Below are 15,807 nucleotides of genomic sequence, written 5' to 3'. Positions count from 1 at the left end.
AATTGTTCTGACTAGATGTATGCGTACAGCATACCTGTAAAAAATATATATGGGATCTCTGCCTAACTCGTGTACCAATGAATATATACGATAAAATAAATGCGTCACATGGGAACCCCTTGAAAAGGAGATTGCCATAACAATGGGGAGCCAAATTACTGTATACGTGTCTGTCGAAAGTATCAAAACATGACTTGTGTAAGAACCAAGCAAATATATATATATATATATATTTTTTTTTTTTTTGTAAAAAGCAAATATATATTTCATAAATCATACTGCATTAAATTATTAGTAATACATGTGGAAATTAAACATATATATCAGCTTTAAGAGAAACACATTCACATATAATAATACACACTATGAGAGTCACGTGACTACGGGTTCCACATTATTTGGGGTGGCGGAAAATATTTCCGTTATTTTCCGCATTATTAAGAAGCCCGCAAGTGATTGGGTTCATCTTCTGTAATGTCATTAAGCTTTACACTAAATTAATCCATTGCCAAATTTGATTGGGTCCAGTTATTGTTTACGAAATTTTAATTAAAGAGCGCCCATAACAAAATGTACTACTTGCATATAACTTGACGTACTTCAAGCATCTTCTTTTCACTGTCTCCAGTACTACTACATGGCGGTTAAAAAAAAGAGAGAAAAAAACACTTTACATGATTTATCCGAAAATGGGTCAATTTTGAAGAGGATAATCCTGAAGCTGACAATTTACGCAACCCAAACGTACGAAGCTCTGACTTTGAGATGAGAACATATGTTTTTTTCAGTATTTTCCTAAAATTCTCCTTTTTTTCTCATTCCTAAATTTCTCCTTAAACGAGAAGTTATTTAACTTACTAGATTTACCTTTTTAGTTGTCCTCTTTGTATGTCAAAGCAAGAATAATTTGATAACAGGGTATATAGCTCATCAATGTTAGTCACTAGTTATTTAACAAGGATTTTTTAAAATATCAGCACGAGTGGACATCTCACCAGTTGCAACCTTAGTTATATTAGAGAGTCTGATTCTTAGTCATAACAAAGATAAGATGAAAAACATAGTCAAAAGATTTTTTTTAAAAAAAAAAAATGCTCAAAGATAAACTCGTATATCACATTAACAAAGATATGTAGGAATTTGTCTCCTCCGAATTCGATTTGGTGAGTCCACATAATTATTTCAGATTAATGAATGAGAAATCTACATACGTCGTTCTACACCTGAATTCACATGGAAATAAAAAAACTAACGTGAACCCCATAAGATCGCCAAAAATAGAATCGGGTCGAGAAAAACTCGGACGTATTTTTGTTCAGACAAATCTCCCAATTTCTTTCTAAATATTGACTAAAAACAAATCTAAGGTCATTTTCCGTTTCTCTTACAAGACCAGGTCAACAGGCGATAGCCATAGACAAAAAAAGGACAAACGAAGAACCAAAAAACAGAGAGAGAGAGAGAGAGAGAGGAAACAAAAAAAAAAATCAAGTATTGACAGAAGAGAAGAGAACAGAAGACAAACCCACCACCAAGTCTATTGACAATTGTACATCGATTCGAGAAGAGAAAAAAAAAAATTAAAAAACATTCTTCTTCCTTTTGTTAATAATCTTAACCTAGTTTGATCATAATGCCATTTTGTATAAAGTTATTGAATCAAGAACAGGACACGCAACAAAAGAAGCTCCCTCCATCTCCTCTATCTTCTTAACAATGATGTCCTTGTCTTCTTCAATTACCAAACGTTGAGAGCTCTGTTTCGCTATTATATTCCAATCCTCCTCCTACATTACCCTTTCCTGGGGTGGTGTGATTGTTTGCTCCTCGACAGGGTTTCGGTTATATAAAGCTACGGAAGAATGTCGGAAAATCCGGTGGAGAAAAGGTCGCGTTGTGGGTTGTTGGGTTTAGTGTTTGGTAGACGTGGCTTGTGGTCCAAGAAATGTAACACGGACCATGGTAGCCATAAAAGCACAATGAGTAGCAGCAACGCCTCCTCTGCTACTGCTACCACTGCTAACATTCAGTTCACCAAATCTCCAGGTACCGAATTAAACCCCAAAAAGCTTCAAGATCAAAGAGTTTCACCTGAACCTCTCCAGATGCAGAACCAGATACAGAGACCACAACCCTCATCGAATCCATACCCTAATAACCATCATAATGGTAACTACCAACAGAGTAATAATCCAGGACCGGTCCAACAACAAGCAAAGAAAGTGCCAAGGGAAGCCATCGGTTTATCAGGTGAACTAGAGAGCATGATCATGGATAATCAGAAAGCAAAAGGGAAGAATGGCTCCATGGTTAGAGCATCTTCAAGCAATGTGATGTTGTTTGGCAATCTTGGGAACTTGAAGCAGCCTGGAGCAGCGGTTGGGAATCAGAAAACTGTTCAGAACAATGGATATGGTAGTGCTGGTGGAGGGTATGGGACGAGGAAGACGATGGAAGAGGAAATACGGACATCGGTTGCACCTGCGGACTCTGTTTCTAATAATAACCAAGATCAATCAGGAACTTTGTGCAGAGCGATTTCCACGCGAATGGATCCGGAAACGTTGAAAATAATGGGGAATGAAGATTACAAAAACGGGAATTTCGCAGAGGCCTTAGCTTTGTATGACGCTGCAATAGCCATCGATCCGAAGAAGGCTGCGTATCGTAGCAACAAAAGCGCGGCTTTAACGGCGTTGGGGAGGATCCTTGAAGCAGTATTTGAGTGTAGAGAAGCAATCAGAATGGAGCCTCATTACCATAGAGCACACCATCGCTTGGCTAACTTGTACCTCAGGTAATCTCATCAAAAACCCTACCTTGCAACTCACACAAACGCACATATTCTCATAAACTTTTTTTTTTTTTTTTTTTGGAAATCAAATAGGTTAGGAGAGGTGGAGAAGTCAATATATCATTTCAAGCATTCGGGTCCAGAAGCAGACCAAGAAGACATTTTGAAGGCTAAAACGGTACAAACACATCTCAACAAATGCACAGAGGCCAAAAGATTGCGAGATTGGAACACTCTGATCAAAGAAACGGAAAACACCATAGCTTCAGGCGCCGATGCAGCTCCTCAAGTTTATGCATTGCAAGCAGAGGCCTTTCTAAAGAGTTACAGACATCAAGAGGCCGATCATGCTTTGTCTAGATGTCCTGTTTTCGATGTGGAAATGAGCACCAAATATTACGGACCGATCGGTTACGCCGGTTTCTTGGTCGTCTGGGCTCAGGTTCACATGTCTTCCGGCAGGTTTGTTCTCTTCGAAAACCAAACCGGAACAAAAACTTTCGAATGTCTACTGGTCATGGTTAGATGACTAAAGCCTTGCTTAACCGGTTTTGGATCAAAACGGTTTTTGTTCAATCAGATTCGGAGAGGCCGTGGAGGCGATTCAACGAGCGAGCAAGCTGGATGGGAACAACAGGGAAGTGAGTATGGTTCTCCGGCGTGCGCAGGCGGTTACGGCGGCGCGGTCTAAAGGCAACGATTTTTTCAAAGCCGGAAGATTTCAAGAAGCAAGCGCGGCTTATGGAGAAGGATTAGACCACGACTCGAGAAACTCAGTCTTGCTATGTAACCGAGCGGCTTGTCTCTCCAAAATGGGCCAATACGATAGAGCCGTTGAGGACTCCACGACGGCACTCGCCGTCCGTCCTGGCTACGCCAAGGCTCGACTCAGAAGAGCCGATTGTAACGCTAAGGTAAACTATGGGTTAATGTGGGCTTTTCTGCAATTAATTAGTATAATAAGTGCCAAAATCGTGAATATTGTTATTTATGTTTTTTTTTTGTTTTTGCAGCTTGGGAATTGGGAATCGGCTATTGGAGATTACGAGATACTTAAAAAAGAGACACCGGAAGACGAGGAAGTGATCAGAGGATTGTCGGAGGCTCAGAAGCAGCTCGTGAAACGCCGTGGCCATGACTCTTGAAACCTCCCGGCGATTAAAACAAAACCCCTGAGATCGATCGGGAAATTACAGACTGAGTTGGGTCTTGTCGTTTTTGTTTTTGTTTTTTTTGGCCGAATGCCGGTAAAAAATGAGAATTTTAATGTCAATCAGAAACCGAATTTTTCAGGCGAATTTCTAATTTCTATCTCGGTGTAAATACAAACAGTTTGAGCTGCAGACGTTAATTAAATAATACTACCTTAGAACAAAGATTACAACTTTTACTATAACATTTATATTCCAAGATGATTTTTTTTTTTGGGCTCTATATTGCATTTGATAGTTAGTTTTCTAGGTAAAACTTAGCCGACTTGAAGACGGAGATGAAGAAGATAATATAATTGATATGTAAGACTTTAAATTTACCTCTTATATATATATGCAAAGCAAGATAGTTATGTTTTTGAGAAGGCGATCTTTCTCTCTACATATTAGAGACAAGCCCATGTAGCAGAGCAAGTAGAAGAAGAGAGTTAAATAATCTCATGGAAGAGAAGCTGCATGTTGCTGCTGCTGATGATGTTTTGGAAGGAGTTTGACCTGCAATTGCTGGTGAAACCGCATGGCCTCTGCTTTGCTGCTCCTCTGTTGGCAATGGATATGGCGATGAAGTGCTTTCCGGTGAAGCCTGAGGCGGCGCTATCTTATCCTCTTGACCTGCCGATTTTTTGAGATTTAGCTATGGATCCTTTAGAGGTCTTAATCATCAGTAAAATAATGTTCTGTTAAATTGAAATCTCACATTTGGAGGCTGACCAGCCTAGCTTCATATTCTCTCTATCGAAAACCATTCGATACCCTCTCATGTAGTTCTCTACAAAAAAAAAAAAAAAGAAAGAAGATAAGTCTAATTCATGGAGACATTGGTCTGAGGATGTAAGAGAGAAAAGAGAGAATGTGAATAAGGCTATAACATACGTCCTATGCTTCCTATGCCTTCTTGTCCACTAGAATTGATAGGCAAGCAAAATTGGACAACCCCCTGAAAATTTGATTTCATCAAAATCTAAATCTTGTTTTCAAGCATGAATCATACATGTGTATATATATATGGAAATGGTCTAACCTCACTTTGTTCGAGTCCAAACAAAGGTTTGTGAATCACGAATGTGTTATTGTATGAAAACTTGAGTTTGATGGCTGGTACATTTGGCTCAACACTAATCCATCAAACAAAAAGGAAATCGAAAAATAAACATTAGATGAGAAAAATCAATACATAAAACTAAAGCAGGAAGCTTCTTTCTCTATGTTGTGTACCTAGTTTCATAGCAATAATCCCATGGGCCGTCTTTGACCCTCTTAATCGTAGCGTTTATATGACTGTCAATCTCAAGTGCAACTTCTCTGTATATTTCTTCTGGTAGGAATGTAAATGACTGTCCACTGTCGATAAGGGTTCTGAAACTCGTCTGCTTTAGACACGAGTTGCCGATACAACAAGCCTCCACACCCACAATATAGGCTACACTGTAAACAACAGAAGTTGCTTATTATGAGTAAAAGCTGTTCTAAACTAGTTAAAAACCTGAAGCACAGAAGATCATTCAATTGTCATTACTATTCGTTGTTAAGCGGAAGGAATTTTGTTGATTGTTGCATCGATGGTCCCATGTCACCGAAGTAAATTCTTCCTGAATCTTCCTCGTCAAAGCACATCGAGAAGGAGTTTCGCATGAGTCCTGCTTTAGAAAGAAAACTTGGAACCGAGATTTCTCCAAGTCCCAAACCCATCAAACCATCTGGAGCAACCCCATTCAAGTATTCACCACTTTGCTTCTTACCACATCTGCCATATGAAGACACACTTATTCAATACAAATCTCGGAACACTTATAAACATCGCCACATACAAAAGTGAAAGTAAAAACTCACCCTACAACCACTCGAGCCTTGACAGAGGAGGAAGCGTTCATCAATCTATTGTTTGTATGATATGCAAGATGTAAGATATCCTCCACAAGTAATCCAGAGCTCGAGGTGTTTTCACTAGCGTAGTTAGCAGTATAAGGGCATTGATCCCTCGGGGTCTCACAGTTTGAAGCCGATTCACACAGCTTATGGCTGCACGAAAACACCTTGCTGGTGCTTGATCTTGATGGATTATACTCGTTCAAATCTTTGGTAGCCTGCAGAATATGTGCCCCCAAACACGAGGAAGCATCTGCCAATCAATCAATTGGAAATAAGCACTAAACAGGTCATCAATTTTCACTAACTGGACACATAAGCAGCATTCTTATCATTCATATCTCACATACCAGGCTGCTATAGTAAGTGGATGTTAAAGGAGCGCATTGCACACAGTTGCAAGGAATCCAAAGAAGGTCACTTCCAGAATCTAAAGCCACAAGAAACGATACACTCGGAGTCCCTATGTCGATCCACGTGTAGTGTAGCCTGAGTAAAAAACCATCAAATACAAAATTCATACAAGGCAGCTACTAATCTACAAAGCTCATAACTTATTGTACCTAAACTTTTACTTCGGGATCGAATCTAAAGGTACAAACTTTAGAAATTTTAATAAAAAAAAAAGAGGTACTTTATCATTTTAGTGAGAAAAGTAAAAGAAACCTACCATCCAAAGTAATTTCCAGTAGAAATCGTTTTGCTTCCTTGTGATGGAACAAGGGACTGAAACTTGGCACCAAGATTCATTCTCTGTCTTCTGAAATCGCTACTCGCGAGCAACCGATAATACTCCGAGCTCCGCTTCTCCGGCAACGATTCCGACGAGGTCAAAGTCTTAATCGACGCTCTGCCTTCGTCGGAGAAGCGATGGATAAGCCTTGAGGAGAACACTGAGGCCAGACTCTCCTCTGTGGCTAGAGCAAGAACACAGAAGAGTAAAAAAGCAGATCGTGACGACATTTCTCGAGCTAGGGTTTTACTGAGGCAGGAACAAGTTTCCAGATTAAAGGACCCAGCACCGTTATCGAAGAGCGAAATATCTTAGTGAAATTCGTTTTTTTTCAATCGAAGTGTATGTATAGAAGTGATATAGATGTGTGTGATTGTGAATGTTGGTCGTCAGGAGAGAGTGAGAGACAGTGAGAGAGTGTGAGAGAGAAGGAGAAGCTTAACGGGAAGAAAGTATAGTTGTACAATGACGTAATTACCCCGAGCGGTGTACTTTACACGTGTTGTCAATCATTTGTCCGGTTTGGTTTCGTTCAAATTACGGTTTTATCTTAATCCTCAACCAACAAAAATATGGTTAACGGAAAAAAGAACTGGGTCGTTAAACTCGTTTAACCAAAAGAGATATATGGTTTAAAATCGGTTCGGTATTGTTGGTTGTTTGTTGTCGACTACCTTTAGAAACCCTAATCTACATATAAAACCCAAAGCCGATAAAAAAAACCCCCCAGTGATTTGTCGGTAATATCGCCGGAAAATGGGTCACGGTAAGCACAGGCGATCAAGAGGAGGCAATTCGAATCCAGGCCAAACCAGTAGGACTTATAATATTGAAAGGTATAATTTTTTTTTTCTTTTCCGTGTCGAGCTTTCTCTCCTGGTTGATTATTTACGATTTCGTTGAAATTGCAGGGAAGATGAATCGCTTCCTCTTGATCAAGGTACTGAAACTTGAAATTTTGGTTTTTTTTGTTTGTGGTGTGTTGTTTGATCGGCTTTGATGTTAGATATAACAGTAATGTTGTTATTGGGTGATTTTCCGCAGAACCTGAGGATGAAGCACCAGGTCCAAAAGTTCAATTGGCAATGTGGGTATGCATGATTCCTTGCGTTTATGTTTATCCCTATCTTGAAAACAAGTAAATTTCGATGATCAAATTGCTTCAGTACTCACAACTTTAAGTATTGTCTTTTTTTGGTTTAGGATTTTGGTCAGTGTGATGCAAAGAGGTGCACAGGTCGTAAGCTTGCTAGATTTAACTTGTTAAAAGTAAGTATCGTGAGTTTATAGAGAATATACGTCATCTTCTTTCTAAAATGTGTCAATCTAAAATCCTGCTGCGATTGGTTTTGTAGGAATTACGGGTTAACACTGGCTTTGGAGGCGTTGTTTTAAGGTATCTCTACCTGTTCTTACTGTATCTTAGTGTCATTTGTAATGTCATTACTAAATACTAATGTAGATGACGCACCTTTAATCCTCTGTATTTATAATCTTAGTCTGTCTCTTATGTTTTCGGCAGTCCAGTTGGTAGACAATGTGTTTCCAAGGAAGACTACAGTCTGATTAAAAGAAAAGGATTAGCCGTTGTTGATTGTTCTTGGGCACGTCTAAGTGATGTCCCCTTTGTGAAGCTTCGTTGTACTGCTCCTCGCCTCTGTAAGAGCTCACAATCAATCACCTTGGTTATATAAATTGAATTGAGGATTTAGCCAACATCTCTACTTAACTTTTTCTTTTTTTGTTTACAATGGTTGTAGTGCCATGGTTAGTAGCAGCTAATCCAGTAAATTATGGGAGACCATGTGAGCTATCCTGTGTAGAAGCTTTATCTGCAGCTTTAATACTATGGTGAGCCATAACTTCTTCTCTTTCACCTACGGGTCGTACATTATCGGGTTATCTAATATACTCTATTTGTTTTCCAATCAGTGGGGAGGAGGAAACTGCAAATCTCTTGCTAGGGAAATTCAAATGGGGTCATGCCTTTTTGTCTCTCAACAAGTAACAATACTGAAGAAGCAACATATTCACATAATTTTGCTTTTTGATATAGGAATACTATTGGACTATCTGATTTTTATACTGGTTCTCATTTGCAGGGATATTCTAAAGGAGTACTCGAAATGCGAGAATAGTGCTGAAATCATCTCAGTTCAAAATTCTTGGCTTTCACAGCAAACTCAGGTCCCAAAACAACCACCTCCGCTTGAAGAGCGTAAGTCACACTTCTAAATCCCTCTCTCACTATCATAGACCAATCATCCCTCTCTCTCACTCGCTTCTGGTTTGTGTGTAGATGCTAGGAAAGAAGGTGAATCTGGTGGTGAATCGGAGGATGATGATGATGGTCTCCCTCCTCTGGAGAGAAACATGAACCATATCAAATTGGAAGACAGCGAGGAAGATGATGACAACAGCGAGTGAGAGGAATTTTTGAAAGGTTCCATCTTTGGGTTACACTAGGAGTACTGTTATTGAATCTTTTTGGGGATTGTTGTTGTGGAGTACAATACCATGTAGTATTTTTATTTTCTTTTCAATTAATAAATATATCTACTTCGTGTCTGAATATTGAAATATTTTAAAAATCAACACTTTTGTTTTCTTCCATGTCCAAAAAAATTGATAACTTTTTTAGGTCAAACAATATGAGAATATCTGAAAGTGAAAAATAAAATTGGAGAACAGGAAACAAAACCCCATCTAGTTTCGTAGGAAAAATAAAAATTACAACTTTCCTCTCTTCTCTGCGATTTTTGCTCCCCATTTCTCTCTAGGATCCACTTTGGCGTCAAACGTTGTCGTTTTGGTCATCCCCAAATCCTCCAAATCTGCTCCCGCCTGCGAGACTGTTCTAGGGTTTCTCCGTTCTCGCTCCGCCGCTCAATTTTTCCAGCTCCGCCGCATTCCTCTGTCGCCCAGCTCACCAGCTGTAACCAAATCCGTCTTCTCCCTCAAATTCGTAAACCACTCGGGAGATTTTAGCTTCTCCTTTCTCCAAAATTTCTCGTTTCTAGGGTTTTCTCTTTAGCTTGTATTTCACAGTTGTTGGTGGGATGAGTACTGTATTCAGTGAACAGATCCTGATTGATAAGCTCGCGAAGCTCAATAGCACTCAACAATCCATCGAAAGTATCCTTTGCTTCAAATTTTTATTTGCATATAGATTCTAAACATTTTGCTTAGATCTTGTAATTTTGCTATCTTATGTCAATTCCCGATTTTTGGTTTCTTGACTCTCTTGGGATAAGCTCTATCGCATTGGTGTATTTTCAATCGGGTCAAAGCTGAATTGATCGTTACGACATGGGAAAAGCAGTTTCACAGTACAGAGATGGATCAGAAAGTCCCTCTTTTGTATCTGGCCAATGATATTCTTCAGAACAGTAAGCGTCAGGGCAATGAGTTCGTGCAAGAGTTCTGGAATGTTCTTCCTAAGGCTGTCAAAGACATTGTTTCTCAGGGAGATGATCGTGGGAAAAAAGTGGTTTCGCGTTTGGTAAAACTCTGTTTCCGCTCTTTTGTTGGCGATTGTGTTCTTGCGAATGGGTTTTTGTTACTTTATCTGTCAATATTGGTGTGCAATTGTGTTTAAAGCTATTAAGTGTCTAAAACATGTTTTCTGAATCGTTTGATGTCAAAAGCATTTGGTTTCTTTGGTGCAAGTTATTTTCTTGATTCTGTAATATGCGCACTCTCATGTTTGGAGAAAGAACATATTTTGCGAATATGTGGTTTCGTACTCTCTGGAATGAGTTTGCGAAAAGGTTAGGAAGAAAATAGGAATTGTTTCTTCTGAATGTGAATTTTGTGTAGTTAAAACATGAATAAAGAATAATTATTCGCTAATTAAGATATTCTGTTTACATGATATTGTAGGTTGAGATATGGGAACAAAGAAGAGTGTTTGGATCCCGTTCGAAGAATCTTAGAGATGTGATGCTTGGAGAAGATGCTCCTCTGCCTCTTGATGTCAGCAAAAAGAGGCCCCGTGGATCCAAATCCTCGAAACGGGATTCAAAATCGTCTAGAATGGTAAAACACGAAACACCGAGATTTCCTTTTCTCCTTTGTTGATATCAGTCAAATTTCATTAGAGTTTGTTGTTTGTTTTTTTTTCTTTTGCTTTTGTAACCAGAAACTACCAAGTGGAAGTGTGGCTGAGAAGATAGCATCAGCATATTATTTGGTTGTTGCAGAAAACTCAAATGAAGAAGCTGAGATGAATAAATGCAAGTCTGCAGTTAAACGAATCAGGAAGATGGAGAAAGATGTTGAAGAAGCCTGCTCTACTGGTAACAATCTGGTTTTTACTAACCATCTGGGATTGCCAACCACATGCGCTCGTTTTTTTTCTTCTCTAAATCCAGTGAAAATCATATGTTTTTGTCTCTCCAGCAAAAGACGACCCGAAGAGAAAATCATTGGCGAAAGAATTGGAAGAAGAAGAATACCTTTTGAGACAATGTATTGAGAAACTTCAATCTGTTCAAGGAAGTAGAACTTCTCTTGTTAACCAGCTTAAAGACGCACTACGCGAACAGGTACTAATGACTTTTCGCACTTTGCCAAGTTTGTGAACTGTCTTTTCATTCTTTTGCTTGTTTTTGTCAGGAATCCGAACTGGAGAATCTTAAAGCTCAGATTCAGGTATGTATGTGTTTAATTCTCTACTGCATCTGTAGTCTCGTTTGTGACTTACCTGAGCTTACGCTCATGGACTGTTTTGTTTATCAGGTAGCACAAGAACAAACAGAAGAAGCTCAGAACATGCAGAAACGGCTAAACGATGAGGATTATGCATCAAAACCAACAACCGTTGCTCCAGGCTCAGCCTCTGCCACCACGACAACCGAGACAAATGACAACAACACAAAGTCTGGTCAAGCATCAAAAATGACGCCTGCTTCTATTGCTGCGATGCTCACAGCATCTACCTCATCACATATGATCATGCAATCTGTTCTGTCTTCATTCGCAGCTGAAGCAACAAAGACTTCTGGTCTATCCAAATCAGAGAGCACAGTCCCTGTTTCAGACACTAATGCTTTTGTCCCTTCTTACAACAACTCCCAGAACCAGACACCCACCACACAAGGTCAGTATCATGTTATCCCTAATCCAGCAGCACCACCACCACAGTTCCTAAAACCGCCGGTGATGACCAATCCTTATGCCTTTGGTAACATTCCGTTAATGCCACCTGGACTTCCGCCGCCACCACCACCACCACCACATATGATAGGTAATCAACAGCCTCAAATCCCTCAGTCGAATTCAGCTCAACAATCTCAACAAGGCCCAAATTTCCAGCAACCGGGAATAATGTATTATGGAGCTCCACACCATTCTTAAACTTTAGAAATGATGTTAGTTGATAGCTTTAGATATAGTTCTGACCCTTTTTATCTGCTGAAATGTGGTTTTTATGATATGTTGTTGGGTCGAATCAAAGTGGAAATATTGTTCCTCATGTTGTAGAAATACGTTCACCTTTTCCATTACAGATATTTGTACCACAAAGCTTTTTTACAACATAATGCAATAATTCTCCCTAATTCCTCCGCGTATGTGTATATGTGTATCCGAACCTACTCACTCAAGCATGAGGACATAAGATTCCATTATCGGGTCTGCACAATCTCTTACATTCGTTTTCGTAATAAACCGTCTTTAAACCCGAACCTGATTAGCCCTTTTTCATTAAAGCCTTCTTCTGGAGAAAATCTTTGAACCAAAGGGGCATATGGTACATAATCGCCATGAGAGTTGAGTACCTGCCTGAAGAGAACCAGGCGGGCGGGTTCTTCTTTAGCACTGCAGCTACGGTGTCTTTGGCGAATGTTTCTGCAGGAGTTGGCTTCATCCTCTGTGAGATAAATGCTCTCTCCCTGATAGCTTCTTCGTAAGGCTTGTATAGTTTCAGCTCAGGCATTTTGTTGAAGGTTGCAACAGCTGAGTTTGCTATGTTTGTCCGTATTCCTCCTGGGACAACATTGATGACATCAATGCCAAAGGGCCCGAGCTCCAACCTGCGTTTAACTGGAACCATTACAAACGATTGCAGAAACAACTATATACAATCTACTCATGAACATCGAGAATCATACACCTAACTCAACATCAGATTTTCGTCCTCGGAAATGATATTCAATTCTAAATCCATACCTGAGTGTATCGGTAAGAGCATGAATAGCAGCTTTGGTTGCAGTATAGACCCCAGCCCATGGACCTGGTGCCATAACAGTGATACTTCCAACGTTCACAATCTTTCCCTTTTTCTTAGACACCATGTGAGGTACAACGGCTTGAGTCATCCTCATGGAACCTGCATCGCCATAAATTAACGTCTTCGAAAGTTTCTTCTCCTAAGTCACTAACACGAAGATCAATACCGTCCCAAGTTTCTTCTACATGAGCAAGTGTTCGAGTTCCATGACTAGATATAAGAAAAACAATCTAACCTTTTCCACAATCAGTACTTGAAATGGAATTATACACAATCTGATGAATCTAATGATAGAAATCGAATTCAAAAAATCCAATTTACCAAAGACATTGGTGTTGAATGTGTTTTCCATGGCGGAAATCGGGATCTCCGCCAGAGGTCCGACGCACTGAACGCCGGCGTTGTTGACAAGAACGTCGATTTGGCCGAACTTATCAATAACACTCGATAAGACTTTGCTCACGCTTTGCTCCGATTGTACATCAAGCTCTTGCACGAACAACCTCGGATCCTGCTCCAGATCCGTCATCGTGCTCCGTGATCGGCTCGTCGCCACCACACGACAACCTTTCACAGAGAACTCACGCGCCAGCGCATGGCCGATCCCTCCCTGCGAGCAACCCGTTATCAGAACCACCGGACTTTCGTCGCCACTTTCCATTTTAGAGCTCTCTCCAAGTTTCCGATTAATCAGCACCACAATGGATGGATTTGCTAAGTCTATAATAGTTTTGATATTTACAAAAAAAATGATATTTTATAATAAAATTTAAATGAATCGGATTTGGCTGAGTTTTCCGAGAATTTGTGCCTCGAACTTTACACATCACAATTCACAATAGTATATAATGGCACAAAAAATATTTGTGATTATCATAGACGTCGCCAGAAAACTTATATCTTATGATTCTTCCCCAGATGTTTCTAAACTTAACGGTTCTTCCCCACAAGTTTCTAAACCTATGAGTATTACACACAACTTTCTTTCTTTTTTGGTTCAAACCCACAACTTTCTTAAGTTTACGTATAATAAGATAAATATTCACATTGTTCTAAATTTTACAATTGTTCCCCACAAGTTCCTACTTTTTGTGACCATCCCCCCCAAGCTCCTAAATTTCAAGATATTTTTATTTGTTTGTTAATCGTTAATTATCTCTTCTAAACACTGACAATTAGAAAATCAGATTTGATTAATTTATTAATTTACAGATCGACTAATCTTATACATATATCGCCAAAAAAAAAAAAATTGTGATAAAGGAAAACAAAAAAAACAAAAAAAGAGAAGAAAATTTGTGAAGATGAATAGTTAAGCAGAGAAGAAGCCATTGGAGACAGCAAGAGCAAACTGAGATTTAGTTTCAAATTTCCTCTTCAAACTCTCAATCTTCTTCTTCTCCTCAGTCCCAGACATCACCATTTTCGCCGGAAAATCATTCCACCATCCAACCTCCGCCGAGTACGACGGATTCTCCGCCGTTGGCTTCACCCTACGTTCGTATTCCTCCGCCACTAATAGTGCTATGTCCGCCATTGAATCAATAACTTGATCTTACTCTATTGGTTACTCCTATTTCTATGCCAAAAAACACATTCAACACGTAAGCTATTTATATTGCTTTAATCTGCGGTTTCGGATAAGGATTATTCCATTTTCTTTTATTATTTTAAGGGGGAAAAATGTTTGTTTAATTGTATTTAATCATAATTGATTGTATTGGTTTGGTGGTTTCTAGATAAGGTTGGCTTAGGTCGGTTTCTTGATATCATGTGCACCGATGAAGTATAATATTATTTTATACTATATATATACTTGTTTCAATTAATCACGAAATGCATCAAAATTTAAGAAAAAAATAATTCAACAAAGGTAAAACATGTTGTTAATAATTCTCCTCTCCCAGCGAAACGCTCTTAAACAAATCTTGAATAAATTACTTTTAATTTTATTAATTTTGCGTCTCAACGACTCAACCAAGTTCTTACACAAATTGAATTTGAAAAGGAAAAAAATGTAAAATCGGTTCGCGCGCAAAAGGGAAAAAGTGAAAGTAGTTCGAAGATGGCACGCCGGTTTACCTTATACCAGTAGCCGGTGAACCGAACATTTGACTCGGTTTTGTCTGTGCACATTCGTATCGTGAACTATTATTTGTCATGATTTGTTACTACTGGTTAGCGTTAACCAATTTTTTGGGGTAAATTGTGGACGTTTATGTAGAAGTAGATTACACAGCAATTTAACTAAAAGCGACCAGGAATGCATGTTGCTGCAATATTTGTTGGGCCCTGATATTATTTCCAAATTTATGAAATTAGCCCAATATGGGAAAGATAGTGTAACTCAACATTGTTTTCCAAAACATTTCTGGTTTTCATTCCAAAATATTCAATCTATGGCCACTCTCTTAGTCCACGACAATTCTCTAGAAACTAATAAACAAAAACCGGATGTTAAGCAGAACACGTTTCCGGTGGAATTCTGGATATAAATAAATTATATTATTATTGAAAAATAGTCAGCTTTTACCAGAAGGGAATAAAGAAGGGGAAGTAAAAGAAGAAGATATTTAGACTATGTAGTCAAAAGGAACGAAAAGGAAAGAGAAGCAAAGGAAAGAGGAAGAAAAGGAAGTTATCTTAGAGTGATGATATATACTACGTAGTTCCCATTTGTCTTGGGATAATGTCGCAAAGACATCCTCAACTTTCTTCTTTACCTTCTTTTTCTTTTGTCCCTACAAAAGTATATAGTTGATTTTATTTGTTCAAACAAGTACATTTATGTATAAATTATTAGTTGTGAGTTATCCACATGATTTATCATCTGATTCATATGACATTTTTGTAAGAAAATTAAGAATGTAAACCATGTAAGTCTAATTGAATAGAGCTACTTCGATTGAAAAAAAGAAAATATCTTGCATTGATATAAGGGTATAACATAAAATGCTTTATTTTTTTATCG

The 15,807-nt window shown here is 38.8% G+C and overlaps 6 protein-coding genes across 6 annotated transcripts; 3 read left to right on the top strand and 3 right to left on the bottom strand.

Annotated features, from left to right (window-relative positions):
* Positions 1–1,862: 1,862 nt before the first annotated feature.
* LOC18017616 (inactive TPR repeat-containing thioredoxin TTL3) lies at positions 1,863–3,972 on the top strand. Its single transcript, XM_006399436.2, has 4 exons — positions 1,863–2,797; positions 2,888–3,256; positions 3,375–3,708; positions 3,808–3,972. The coding sequence occupies exons 1-4, from the start codon at positions 1,863–1,865 to the stop codon at positions 3,937–3,939; spliced, it is 1,770 nt and encodes a 589-aa protein (XP_006399499.1). The 3' UTR covers positions 3,940–3,972.
* On the bottom strand, positions 3,925–7,003 carry LOC18017615 (aspartic proteinase-like protein 1). Its single transcript, XM_006399435.2, has 9 exons — positions 6,542–7,003; positions 6,222–6,360; positions 5,836–6,089; positions 5,522–5,749; positions 5,221–5,430; positions 5,027–5,120; positions 4,879–4,942; positions 4,703–4,774; positions 3,925–4,617 (listed from the first exon to the last, which is right to left on the bottom strand). The coding sequence occupies exons 1-9, from the start codon at positions 6,832–6,834 to the stop codon at positions 4,385–4,387; spliced, it is 1,587 nt and encodes a 528-aa protein (XP_006399498.1). The 5' UTR covers positions 6,835–7,003; the 3' UTR covers positions 3,925–4,384.
* Positions 7,004–7,241: 238 nt separating this feature from the next.
* LOC18017613 (ribosome biogenesis protein TSR3 homolog) lies at positions 7,242–9,176 on the top strand. Its single transcript, XM_006399434.2, has 10 exons — positions 7,242–7,440; positions 7,516–7,544; positions 7,649–7,695; positions 7,808–7,873; positions 7,960–8,000; positions 8,127–8,263; positions 8,365–8,455; positions 8,537–8,608; positions 8,707–8,822; positions 8,904–9,176. Exons 1-10 carry the CDS (start codon positions 7,361–7,363, stop codon positions 9,029–9,031), a joined length of 807 nt encoding a protein of 268 aa, XP_006399497.1. The 5' UTR covers positions 7,242–7,360; the 3' UTR covers positions 9,032–9,176.
* Positions 9,177–9,327: 151 nt separating this feature from the next.
* On the top strand, positions 9,328–12,021 carry LOC18017614 (regulation of nuclear pre-mRNA domain-containing protein 1A). The gene is made up of 7 exons (XM_006399432.2): positions 9,328–9,739; positions 9,859–10,106; positions 10,487–10,642; positions 10,746–10,902; positions 11,006–11,151; positions 11,222–11,257; positions 11,345–12,021. Exons 1-7 carry the CDS (start codon positions 9,664–9,666, stop codon positions 11,960–11,962), a joined length of 1,437 nt encoding a protein of 478 aa, XP_006399495.1. The 5' UTR covers positions 9,328–9,663; the 3' UTR covers positions 11,963–12,021.
* Positions 12,022–12,082: 61 nt separating this feature from the next.
* Positions 12,083–13,638, bottom strand: LOC18017612 (NADPH-dependent 1-acyldihydroxyacetone phosphate reductase). The gene is made up of 3 exons (XM_006399433.2): positions 13,158–13,638; positions 12,776–12,935; positions 12,083–12,639 (listed from the first exon to the last, which is right to left on the bottom strand). Exons 1-3 carry the CDS (start codon positions 13,495–13,497, stop codon positions 12,297–12,299), a joined length of 843 nt encoding a protein of 280 aa, XP_006399496.1. The 5' UTR covers positions 13,498–13,638; the 3' UTR covers positions 12,083–12,296.
* A 415-nt stretch (positions 13,639–14,053) lies between these two features.
* LOC18017611 lies at positions 14,054–14,412 on the bottom strand. The gene has a single exon (XM_006399431.2). The coding sequence runs from the start codon at positions 14,371–14,373 to the stop codon at positions 14,149–14,151; it is 225 nt and encodes a 74-aa protein (XP_006399494.1). The 5' UTR covers positions 14,374–14,412; the 3' UTR covers positions 14,054–14,148.
* Between the last annotated feature and the right edge of the window lie 1,395 nt (positions 14,413–15,807).

The sequence above is a fragment of the Eutrema salsugineum genome, unplaced genomic scaffold (genome assembly GCF_000478725.1).
Source record: "Eutrema salsugineum unplaced genomic scaffold, Eutsalg1_0 scaffold_2, whole genome shotgun sequence".
Taxonomy (NCBI): Eukaryota; Viridiplantae; Streptophyta; class Magnoliopsida; order Brassicales; family Brassicaceae; genus Eutrema; species Eutrema salsugineum.
This window is presented reverse-complemented; position numbering and strand designations above follow the sequence as displayed.